This window comes from Dromiciops gliroides, chromosome 1, assembly GCF_019393635.1.
Source record: "Dromiciops gliroides isolate mDroGli1 chromosome 1, mDroGli1.pri, whole genome shotgun sequence".
NCBI classification, from domain to species: domain Eukaryota; kingdom Metazoa; phylum Chordata; class Mammalia; order Microbiotheria; family Microbiotheriidae; genus Dromiciops; species Dromiciops gliroides.
The window spans coordinates 599,933,378-599,944,519 of NC_057861.1; the positions used below are offsets into that span (position 1 = coordinate 599,933,378).

The following is an 11,142-nucleotide window of genomic DNA, read 5'->3' on the forward strand; positions in this document are numbered from 1 at the left end:
GGGATGCCGAGAAGAAGGGGTGGGGGATGGGGGCCCGGGACCAGAGGAGAGAGATCCAGTCCTGTGAAAGTCCCCAGTGACAGAGACCCAAGGTGGGGGCCCCGGCTGGCTGGCAATAACCGAGTCGGAACTGGGGTTTAGGGCTCCGGCAGCCCGAGGCATCGTGGAAAAAATGCGGGGCACGTGGGGGGAGGGGCGTGTTCCAGTGCCCGCGGGAGGAGGGGAGGAAAAGGGAGGGAAGGGAACAGAGGGAGGGGAGGACCACTGTGGTCCAGCGCAAGGGGCTATTAATTAGGAGGCCCGGGAGAGCCGGACTGTCGCGGAGAAGGATCCGTCGCGAGTGTCGCGCCAGCAGCCTGGGGTCTGGACGGGACGGGCGCTGGTTCTCAGTGCCCCCGCTGGATGCTTCTTGTGTCCAGGCTGCCCGGCCGGATTTCTGGCAGCTCTTTACAACCTCGTTAACCAACCCCCCCCACCCCCCGCCGTGTTCTCCTCGCGCCCCTCCCGGCCTCAGTTTCGCCCTGACGTACTTGGCAGAGGCATTCCCGCCCCGTCCCCCAAAACAGAGGTGGGCCAAGGAAAGTAACCGAGATTGGAGGTTTCAGCTCCTACTCAACTGCTCTTCAGCCCCTGGTTCTTCTCTCGCTCTCACCAGAATGCCAAACTCGAGGGGGAAACTGAGGCACGTGTGGAGCAGAGGCTAGGAATAAGAGCTGCTTGCTCCGGACAGCTTCCCAGGAGACATTCTATCCGGGGTGGATTTAGCGATAATATCTAAATTAAGTGTAGCGACTGCTGCAAGCCGAGGGCGGAGGTAGGGGGGAGTGACTGCCCCCCGCCAGCTGCCGTGAGCTCACACCCCGAAATAGCCCCAGGGGCCTCAGGCGGCAGCTGCCCCATGTCACTCAGCCCGGACCCCTGACCCTCGGTGCTTTCTCCCTCAAGACCCCGGGGCCCCCTGGCCATTTTCGGAGCAGACTGTCCTGTTCCTGGGGGGCTTCTCCCCGAGGCTTCCTCGAGGGTCAGGGTCACAGCTTCAGACGGCAAGCCTCCAACCCGGGTCATTCACAATGGGCGGGGCCAGGGAAGAACTAAAGGTGGGGGCAGTTGTGTCAGAGAAGTTTGGGGTGATCCCAAGGGGCAGCTGTGAAGGTAGGGGCCTAAGAGGTAAAGTCTTTACGGCCTGCGTCCCCCTCCCCCCCACGCACACCTCGTTTCTGCCCCTCCCCCTTCTGCCCAGATCTTGCTTCTGCCCCTACAAGGTTCGGGCGGCTGGTGGGGGAGGGTCCCGGGTCCCCGGCTCCGCCCGGTCCCTCCCCGCCTTTTAGGCGGCGGCTCTGGGCTGAGACCTCTCAGTGTTGCCTGGTCCATACAGCCAGTCGTGTTCCCGGCCCGTTCCGACCCCGGTCCGAACAGCCCATTTGCCCCAGCTCAGCCTCTGCAGCCCACTCCCAGCCGCAGCCATGGACGCCATCAAGAAGAAGATGCAAATGCTAAAACTTGACAAGGAGAATGCCATCGACCGAGCCGAGCAAGCAGAAGCCGACAAGAAACAAGCAGAAGACCGCTGCAAGCAGGTGGGGCCCCGAAACTCCGGACTGTGCGCCCCCAAACCTATGGCACCTCATGCTGTCCTAGGGTCCCCAGTCCCCCTCCCAAAATACTTCATCCTAGGCTCCTTCAGTCCCCTTCTTCAAACCTAACCCTCATCCCTACACAGCCAGGATGCTTCATGTGGGCCCCCGATCCCTCCACTCAAACTGTCCAAATTGCCTTCCATTTTCTCAGGATCCATTCTGTGGATCCAAGATACCCTACCGACCCCCCACCCACTCCCCTCACTCACACACACTTCATTTTTCAGTTCTGATCCTCATCACCATCCCTGAGCCCCAAATGACTCCCCAAAATCTTCATTTCCCCCCTTCACTGTGGCATTTGGAGTAGTATAAGTACCCCAGGATTGCTGATTTACCGTGAAGGGATTTATTCATCCTCCTGCCCTCCTAACTCCAAGATCTCCTCCATTCTCCCCCTCTCATGCCTCCAGCTCCCTGTCATATCTTAGCCACACCATCCAAGACCTCCTACTGTACCATCTATACATATCCCAAGGCCTACACCCTCTTCCTTGTCCATACCTCCTAATCCCTATGGCCACCATCATGCTGTTAAACAGATCCGGTGAGGCTGCCCTTACTCTCCAACATCATTCACCATTCCACCAAGCCTAGTGACCTTTAGCCTTTACCTCTCCACCTCAGTTTCCTCATTTATAAATTGAGGGGTTTGGGTTAGATCTTATCTAAGATCTCTGACATTTTCAGGACTCTATGATGCCCTTCAACCCCACAGGCCACTCTACATCCTCTAAACTGACAACACCCCCCCTTCCCAAACTCACTCTTTCCTATGCCCTGACCCCGCTGCCCCAACTCAACCTCATGGAGATTTGTCTATCCCCAGCTGGAAGAAGAGCAGCAGGGACTCCAGAAGAAGCTCAAGGGGACAGAAGATGAGGTGGAGAAGTACTCTGAGGCTGTGAAAGATGCCCAGGAAAAACTGGAGCAGGCTGAGAAAAAAGCCACTGATGTGAGTATGTGTGGGAAGCAGGCAAAAGAGCAGGGGCCACCAGTCAATCAGTCTAGGGAGGAAGAGAGTGCAGGAGGGCTCCCCGCCTCCCCCAGGAGCCACAGTCTTCTTTGGATTATTAGAGTAAGGGAAATTGGACAGATTATCTGAAATTAGAAGTAAACCACAGCCACAGATAATTGCCAGTGCATAATGGAGAATATGATCTAATATGGAAGGAAGACAGGAATATGGGGTGGATCGGGGTAGAGGGCAGGGAGAGAGGCGTTTAAGGAGATAGAAACAAACTCAGAGATAGGGACTGGAAGGAAGGGGGAGGGTACACCAGGGATCAAAGGATCAAGTTCTGGGTCAGGTTACATGAGTGAGTGACAGCCCCTGAGGGGCCACTAGAAATTCCCTGGCCTTGACCCCTGGATGTGGCAGCCTACTGCCTGGGGCATTGACATTGATCTAGGGTTCTGTCCCTGTCCTTCAGTGGGCTCGTGCTCCCCTCCTCATTTACCCTCATTAAGTTGTCAGCTCCCTGGCCGTGCCAGGACCCAGGGCAAGGGGATACAGGGCCCACGGGTGTCAGGGTAGCCAATTTGGCCAGCCAGCCAGCCAGCCCTGCCTCAGCCCCACTCCAATACCCCTGCCTAACAGAGACTCCCCTTCCCCTTCCCCTTCCCCATCATAGTATAATGGATAGGGCACAGGACTATGAGTTAAGAGATTGGCACAAACTTGCAACATGACCTTAGGTAAGGCAATTAACTTCCCCAAGCCTTAGCTTTTCTAGTGCCCTGCCTTCCTTCTGGGCAGTTTGAGGATCAGATGAGATAATGTACATTAAAATACTGCATACATCGGTGTACAGGTAGTGTAGCTACATTTGGAGTCAGAAGAAGATTGGGTTCAAATCACGGCTCTGACATTTCATTAGCATTGAGAACATAGGGAAGTCATTCAACCTCTCTGAGCCTATTTCCTGACCTGTAAAAATGGGGAATACAGTAGAGAATCAAATGAAATCGTACACTGTAAACCATAAAGCACTATATTAGTGTCAGCTACTATTATTCATGTGAGGCAGAGACTGCTAATTCTAGTATTATTACTGCTATTATTAAATGTTTCTATTTATTGCTAATAATTATTCATACCCTGAAATCCCTCAATAGTCCATTCCCTGTCTCTTCTACCACTTCACAAACCCTTCCCCCAACCTTGGTTCCATATCAAGCTTGGACCACTAGGGAAGGAACTGACCTGCAGCTGCTGGGTGGGGGGATGGGGGAGACGACCCCTCAGCCATCTGACACCCTATAAATAACCCTGGACCCTGTACTGGAGGCTGGCCTGGAAACCTAAGGAGCTGGGGTGAGGGGGGTGGGGCCCGGGGAGGACACAGTGGGGCCTGGAAGGAACAGAGTGGAACAGGCTAATGGGATCGATTACCCTGTGCATTTTAGGGGTAGATAGTGGTCTGAGGATCCCCTGGCTTCCCAGAGAGAGTCTCCTTCCAAGAAAGTATCTGCTTCCAGAGTCCCTTCCCTGAGAATCATTTCCTTGCCTCCAAGTTCCCCTGATTGCCTCCTCCTCCCCCAATGAAATGCGGGGTACATGGAGGCAGGAGTCTCTAGAGACTTGGGAGAAGAGGTAGTAGAGAGGAGAACTTTCAGGTTTCACAGGATGGAGGGTATGAGGGCTGCTTTCAGGTCTCCCCACTTTTGCACCAGGAAGGGGAGCTGGTTGGTACTGGGGTCATAGGTTGGGGTAAACTGGGCAGTATAAAGCAACAAAAACAATCAAAGCCAATCTGTACACTGAAAGTAAAAACCAACCAGAGCCCTGGCCGTTAACTGGAGGAAGAAAGGCCAAGTGCTGGCCATTCTTAGTAATTACAGGAGAAGATGAAGCCTAAATATCATATGGACTCAGATAGATGATATTGCCTGGGAGCCAGCCGGTCCTTCCTGCCAAGTGGTCAATTCTTGGTGCCTCTTCCTTTTTTTGAGCTTGTCTTTCCTGTCCTGTCCTGCCTTAGCCTAGCCTATTCTCCCTGTCTGTCTCTGTCTCTCATACTCTCTGTATAAGCCCGTGAGTGTGTCTGCTTCTGTTTTTACTCAGTATTTCACTGTCCATTCCTGTTTCTCTCAGTGACTGTCTCTTTCTCAGTATCTTTTTTTTTTTTTAGTGAGGCAATTAGGGTTAAATGACTTGCCCAGGGTCACACAGCTAGTAAGTGTTAAGTGTCTGAGGCCGGATTTGAACTCAGGTACTCCTGACTCCAGGGCCGGTGCTCTATTCACTGCGCCACCTAGCTGCCCCCATCTTTCTCAGTATCTTACTATCTCTTTGTCTCCATTTCAGTGTCTCTTTGTCTAAGTGTCTCTCTCTTTGGTGTTATCTTAATATTTCTGTGTCTCTGTCTCTGCCTCAGTGTTACTGTCTTAATATCTTGGTGGCTCCTGGCCCTTTGACCAAAGACCTAGGTTCTAGTCCCACCTCTGACTTTTTACAAGCTCTGTGATAATGGCATTTCTGAGCCTGTTTCCTCAGCTGTAAAAGAGAGATAAGTCACTGCCTACCTCATGATGTTGTGAGAAAAGCACTTTGTAAACCTTAAAGCTCTATACAGATGTGGGTTACTGTTTCTCAATGTCTCTCTGTCTCAGGATTGCTTTGTCAATCTCTTTCACAGTATCACAAGGTCTCTGCCACCACCCCAGAGTTTTGTCTACCTCAGTATCTGCATCTTTCTCTATCTCACTGCCTTAGTTATTTCTCTCCCTGTCTCCAAGTCTTCAGATTCTCTGGGTTTCTACATTGGGCTGAAATATTCTGGTGGCTACAAGTTACTTAAGGGAAAGAGTCTGTCTGGCACCGATGATGTCATGTAAGCTGTTTGAGTGATTGATGGGCAGTCCTGGCTCTGTCCTGAGCTCCAGGACCTGAAAGGTTTCCTGGATGGAGGGCTCACTCAGCTGGGGAGGGGTCAGTCACAGAGGCAGGTGGATTAGGGTCTCTAGGTGTTCACCTTCATCACAAAATATTTTCAGGGTCTGCCTAGCCTAGGGGTCTTAAAGTTCAGAGTCAGAAGTTTCTGGGGCCCAATGTAAGTCACCCTGGGGTTCTGTGTCAGATTTCACTGTCAAATCTTCTCCCCATCCCCACCCTACTCCAGCAATCCTGTGTCCATCAAGAATATCCAAGCTAGGGGGCAGTGGATAGAGCACCAGCCCTGGATTCAGGAGGACCTGAGTTCAAATCCGGCCTCAGACACTTGACACTTACTAGCTGTGTGACCCTGGGCAAGTCACTTAACCCTCATTGTCTCCCCCGCCCCAAATATCCAAGCTACAGTAAGTGATGGAGAGGAAACAGAAAATGTATGTGAGGACAGTGGCTAAGTGTTCCTTTGGTCTACAGATTAAACTACACTGTTGCCTATTCCCAGTAGCATAAAGGAGGTCTGTGTCCCATATCGAGGAATGGAAATCTTGGGTTCTTTCTGTACTTGGCCAAGACCATAGGGGAGGGAATGGACTGAGACCTCTGACTTCTGACCCCAAGTGGACAGAGGCATGGTGTCCCTGACCTTCATCCTCTTACCCCCTCTAGGCTGAAGCAGATGTGGCTTCCCTGAACCGGCGTATCCAGCTGGTAGAGGAAGAGTTGGACAGGGCTCAGGAACGTCTGGCCACTGCTCTCCAGAAGTTGGAGGAAGCAGAGAAAGCAGCCGATGAGAGCGAGAGGTCAGCGGCCCATTGGCCTCTTAAGGATGGGGGCCCCTGACCCCGGGAAAGGCAGAGGGCCTCCTTCCAACACCAACCCCTTCTTTTTCTCTCCTCTTCTATTCAGAGGAATGAAGGTCATTGAGAACAGGGCCATGAAAGACGAGGAGAAAATGGAGCTGCAGGAGATGCAGCTAAAGGAAGCCAAACACATTGCAGAGGATTCTGACAGAAAATATGAGGAGGTAAAGGCTTCCCGACGCTCCCCAGAGCCCCCAGGGCCTCCCAGGCTCCCTCAGGGCTGGCGGGGTTCTTCCCCCAACTCCAGTCTCCACCAGTCCTTCCTCCCCTGAGCCCCACCCCCCACCCCATGACACTTCCCAATATAGCCTGGGTCCCCCACCCTGCCCCGCAGGTGGCCCGGAAGCTGGTGATTCTGGAGGGGGAGCTGGAGCGCTCAGAGGAAAGAGCAGAGGTGGCTGAGAGGTGAGTGGGGAGCCAGGAGAGAGGTGAGGAGAAGGGAGATGTCAGCAGGAAGGATTTCCAGCCACGGGAGATGAGGGAGGTGCGGGGAGAGGCTCACCTCTGAGGGTAAGGGAATGCAAGGGTGGGGGGGTGCTTGGGACAGCACATTGCAGGCTTGGGAGCCCTCAGTCACGGGTTCTATCCTGTCCCCTTCCCCATACCGCCCCCCCCCCGCTTCCCTGCCCTCACCATGGCCCCCCAGCCGGGCCCGGCAGCTGGAAGAAGAGCTCCGAACCATGGACCAGGCCCTCAAGTCCCTGATAGCCTCGGAGGAGGAGGTAGCGGCCTGTGGGATGGGCCGGGCAGTCACTCTGGCCTTTGCATCCTTGCCACTCCCTCACCGCTCACTCCTGGACCTCAGGCTGCGCTGCCACCTGCTTGGGGAGTCAGCAGGGATTGGGCGCTTGAGTTAGGGCGGACATGACAGCTCTGTCTGCTCTCTTGCTCTCATAGTCTTGGTTTTTTCTCCTTTTCTTTTTCCTACCCACAATCTCCCCTCCACCACCATTATCCTGAACCCCTCCTTCTCACAACCCTGTCTTCTTTCCTTGTTTTCCTTCTCTCCACCCTGGCCCCCATCACTCTCCTTTGTGTCGGTCTCCCCCACTGTCTCCTTTGCCCCCTTCACATCCCTACCCTGTACAGTAAATGTGGGGACCTAGAGGAGGAACTGAAAATTGTTACCAACAACCTGAAATCCCTGGAAGCCCAAGCGGACAAGGTAGAGGGGGTGGGAGAGGGCATCAAGGATGGGGGAAGTGAAGATGGGTTGATGAAGATGAGGTAGTGAAGACTAGAAGGAAGTGAGGATGGTGGGGTGGGGTGAGGACAAGAGAGATTAAGGTTGGGGGGGGGGTGGGAAATGACCGCATAAATCAAGATGAGGACCGAAAGGGGGCAGCTAGGTGGCGCAGTGGATAAAGCACTAGCCCTGGAGTCAGGAGGACCTGAGTTCAAATCCAGCCTCAGACACTTGACACTTACTAGCTGTGTGACCCTGGGCAAGTCACTTACCCCCCATTGCCCTGCCAAAAAAAAAAAAAAAAAAAAAGATGAGGACCGAAAAGGGGGGTATAGGGACAATGGAATCACAGCCTCTCTCGGTAGAAGGCTTTGGGCCCAGGGAGCAGGGGATGAGCCAAGCCAGAAAGAAGCCTTCAAAGAAGGTATCCTGTGTGTCCTGGAATAATGGGGACAAAAGAAATAGCCTGTGGAGGGTAATTGGAAGAATAAGAGGCCTTTCAGGAGACGGAACAGACACTGAGCATTTTTGTGTTACCCCAAAGTATTCCACCAAAGAAGACAAATATGAAGAGGAGATTAAACTGCTGGGGGATAAACTGAAGGAGGTGAGAACTTCCCCTTTCTCCTCCCCTCCCCTCCCTGCAACTTTCTCCTATTCACCTCCTCAAACCCATCGAACTATCCTTAGCCCCCGGCATGGCAGGCAGTAATAGACCCCTGGGGCACAGCTTGGGAATGAGGCTGGGGAAAAGAGAAGTGCTCCCTCAGAGTGTCTAACCTCTCTTCCCCAATTCTATTCCCCGTCAAGGCTGAGACCCGGGCAGAGTTTGCTGAGAGGTCTGTGGCAAAGCTGGAAAAAACCATTGATGATCTGGAAGGTAAAGGGGAACACTCCCCCAGGAACCCTGTGTTTGAACCCCATTTCTCCTTAAGATCCTAATTCACTAGAACCTTTTCTACCTTCGGTAAAATGACTAGAGTTTGTACAGCATTGGCTTACTTATCCTGCAATTGTCCAGGGTCACCCTCACACCATGATGAGGTATTAGAGTGGAGATATGCAAGATAATGTCCCTTTATCCAAAATAAAACACTTGAAGGAACCACTAATTCCCAAAGCTTGTACTTCAACTCTAAAACTACTACTTGGAACAAAACTTAAAGAAACACAAGCATCCAGGTACACGCTGGTACATGCCTAAGCTTAGACACCCAACATTATCAACAATTATTTAGATAAACCCTCACTTTCTCTTTTATTCTAAGTCCTTCAACTTTCAAAAAACCTACCTCCTGGCCTCCGGACAAACTTTGGCCTTTATGATTCTTGGTGGTTTTGTTTTTTATAGCTGTTGGCTCGGGCTTTTACAAGTTAAGGAATGATTAGTGATTAATTAATTACTCTAAGCTAAGTGGAAAGAGCACTGGAGTCAGGAGGCTTGAGTTGGAAACCTACCTCTGCCATAAACTCGATGTGTGACCTTGAATGATCACTTTACCTCTCTGAGCCTCATTTTCCCTGTGTGTAAAAATAAAGGGGTGGAACTAATCCCTAGAAGATCCCTTTCAGCTATAACAACATATGAATTTTAAAATCCTAATTCTGATTCAAACACTGTTCTCCCCAGTCGGGTAGCCTGCCAGTTCTCCAATCCATTGGAAGCAGGAAAAAAGCCACTCCCTAATTAGCTCAGAACTGAAACTAAAATTTAATGAATAGCAAGAGGCTTCCTGGCTGCATGACCTTGGCCAAGTCTCCCTCAGAGGCTCTTCATTTCTAAAGTGAGGGAGGTTGGACTCCATGGCCTCTGAGGTACCTTTGGATTCTAGACCTGGCCTTGTGATAATGTCCCTTTGTTAGAGGGGGACTGAGGGGCTTAACTTTTTCTCTGTCATGGACCCCTTTGGCAGTCTGGTGAAGCCTATGGATCCTTTCCCAGAATAATGCTTTTTTTTTTTTTGGTGAAGCAGTTGGGGTTAAGTGACTTGCCCAGGGTCACACAGCTAATAAGTGTCAAGTGTCTGAGGCCGGATTTGAACTCAGGTACTTCTAACTCCAGGACCGGTGCTCTATCCACTGCACCACCTAGCTGCCCCTAGAATAATGCTTTTAAAAGCATAACATAAAATACATAGGATATCAATTAAATTGAAATAGTTATTAAAATATATTTTTTAAATTCATGGAATTCAGGTAAAGAACCTCTGCTCTTGTTGGGATAGAACTATTTGGCTGTTGGGTTCCTAGCCCCACCTCCTTCAGAGCAAGTAGCAGCCCCTACATTTTAATACCCTTGGATTTCTGCTCAATAATGTTGACACAGGGGGCAACTAGGTGGCACAGTGGATAAAGAACCGGCCCTGGATTCAGGAGGATCTGAGTTCAAATCCGGCCTCAGACACTTGACACTTACTAGCTGTGTGACCCTGGGCAAGTCACAACCCTCATTGCCCCGACCCCCCAAAAAACCCCATCAATAATGTTGACATTTGGTTGGAGCCAAATGCTCTCTCAAAGAGTTTTGACCTTTTCATCTCCTGGAACCTTTTAAATATAAATTAAATAATGCAGAGCATGCAAAAAAATTTTAATATCTAGAACCCAAGTTTCTTCCCTCAAGTGCCTGCCCCCACCCACAAATTCCCTGTTGTAACCTTAGTCCTAAAGCCCATTGATATGGGACTCTCCACTGGGGCATTGATCTCCACCAATAAGAATACCATACTAATGGGCTTTGAGATTGGGGTTACATTTGGGGCAGCTAGGTGGCACAGTGGATAGAGCACTGGCCCAGGAGTCAGGAGTACCTGAGTTCAAATCCAGCCTCAAACACTTGACACTTATTAGCTGTGTGACCCTGGGCAAGTTACTTAACCCCAGTTGCCTCACCAAAAAAAAAAGAAAAAGAGATTGGGGTTACACTATAAAAAACCACCCACCTACAGAAGCTACCTGAGTGGAGGAGATGAAGGGAGGAAGACCAATTGAGTTGCAGAGGTGGAAAACTGGAAAGGTGGGGATGAGGAGGAAGGAGTTCTAGACCATAACTCTAACTTTCCAGATTATCTTCTTGCCTGTCCATCTCTCTCTGCCTCTGACTTTCATTTTTTTTCTCTTTCCTTTACCCACTCTCTTCCTTTCCTCCACATCTTCCCACCCCTTTCCTATCTTACCTTCTCTATCCCTCCACCAACACCCTCTCCCACCCCGGCCCTGACACCCTCCCATACACCCCAGATGAGGTCTATGCCCAGAAGATGAAGTACAAGGCCATCAGTGAAGAGCTGGACAACGCCCTCAATGACATCACTTCCCTCTAAGAACAGAGCCCCAACTCCCTGGACCTGGCCTTCTCTCTATTCCCCTTTTCTCATCTTTCCATTCTTGAGGGGAGGTGGAGCGGGAGGAGTCAAAGCTGCTGACCTTGCACGAAAAGCCAGGCTGGGGCTGGGGGGAGTCTGGCTGTAACCACCATTGCCCCCACTCCCACCCCCACCAGCCATTCGCTGTCCATGCATCTACCTAAGTCTGCTATTTAATAAACTTTCAACTTGTATTGCA

General features: G+C 51.3%; 1 protein-coding gene across 1 annotated transcript; it reads left to right on the forward strand.

Moving 5' to 3' along the window:
• The first annotated feature begins 1,332 nt into the window (after window positions 1–1,332).
• On the forward strand, window positions 1,333–11,142 carry TPM2 (tropomyosin 2). The gene is made up of 9 exons (XM_043979035.1): window positions 1,333–1,577; window positions 2,467–2,592; window positions 6,199–6,332; window positions 6,439–6,556; window positions 6,727–6,797; window positions 7,482–7,557; window positions 8,123–8,185; window positions 8,389–8,458; window positions 10,819–11,142. Exons 1-9 carry the CDS (start codon window positions 1,464–1,466, stop codon window positions 10,899–10,901), a joined length of 855 nt encoding a protein of 284 aa, XP_043834970.1. The 5' UTR covers window positions 1,333–1,463; the 3' UTR covers window positions 10,902–11,142.

Coding starts and splice junctions, on each gene's coding strand:
- TPM2 (XM_043979035.1), top strand. CDS start 1,464: ATGGACGCCATCAAGAAGAAGATGCAAATGCTAAAACTTGACAAGGAG. Junction 6,333..6,438: donor GCAGCCGATGAGAGCGAGAG/GTCAGCGGCCCA, acceptor TCTTCTATTCAG/AGGAATGAAGGTCATTGAGA. Junction 6,557..6,726: donor CTGACAGAAAATATGAGGAG/GTAAAGGCTTCC, acceptor CCTGCCCCGCAG/GTGGCCCGGAAGCTGGTGAT.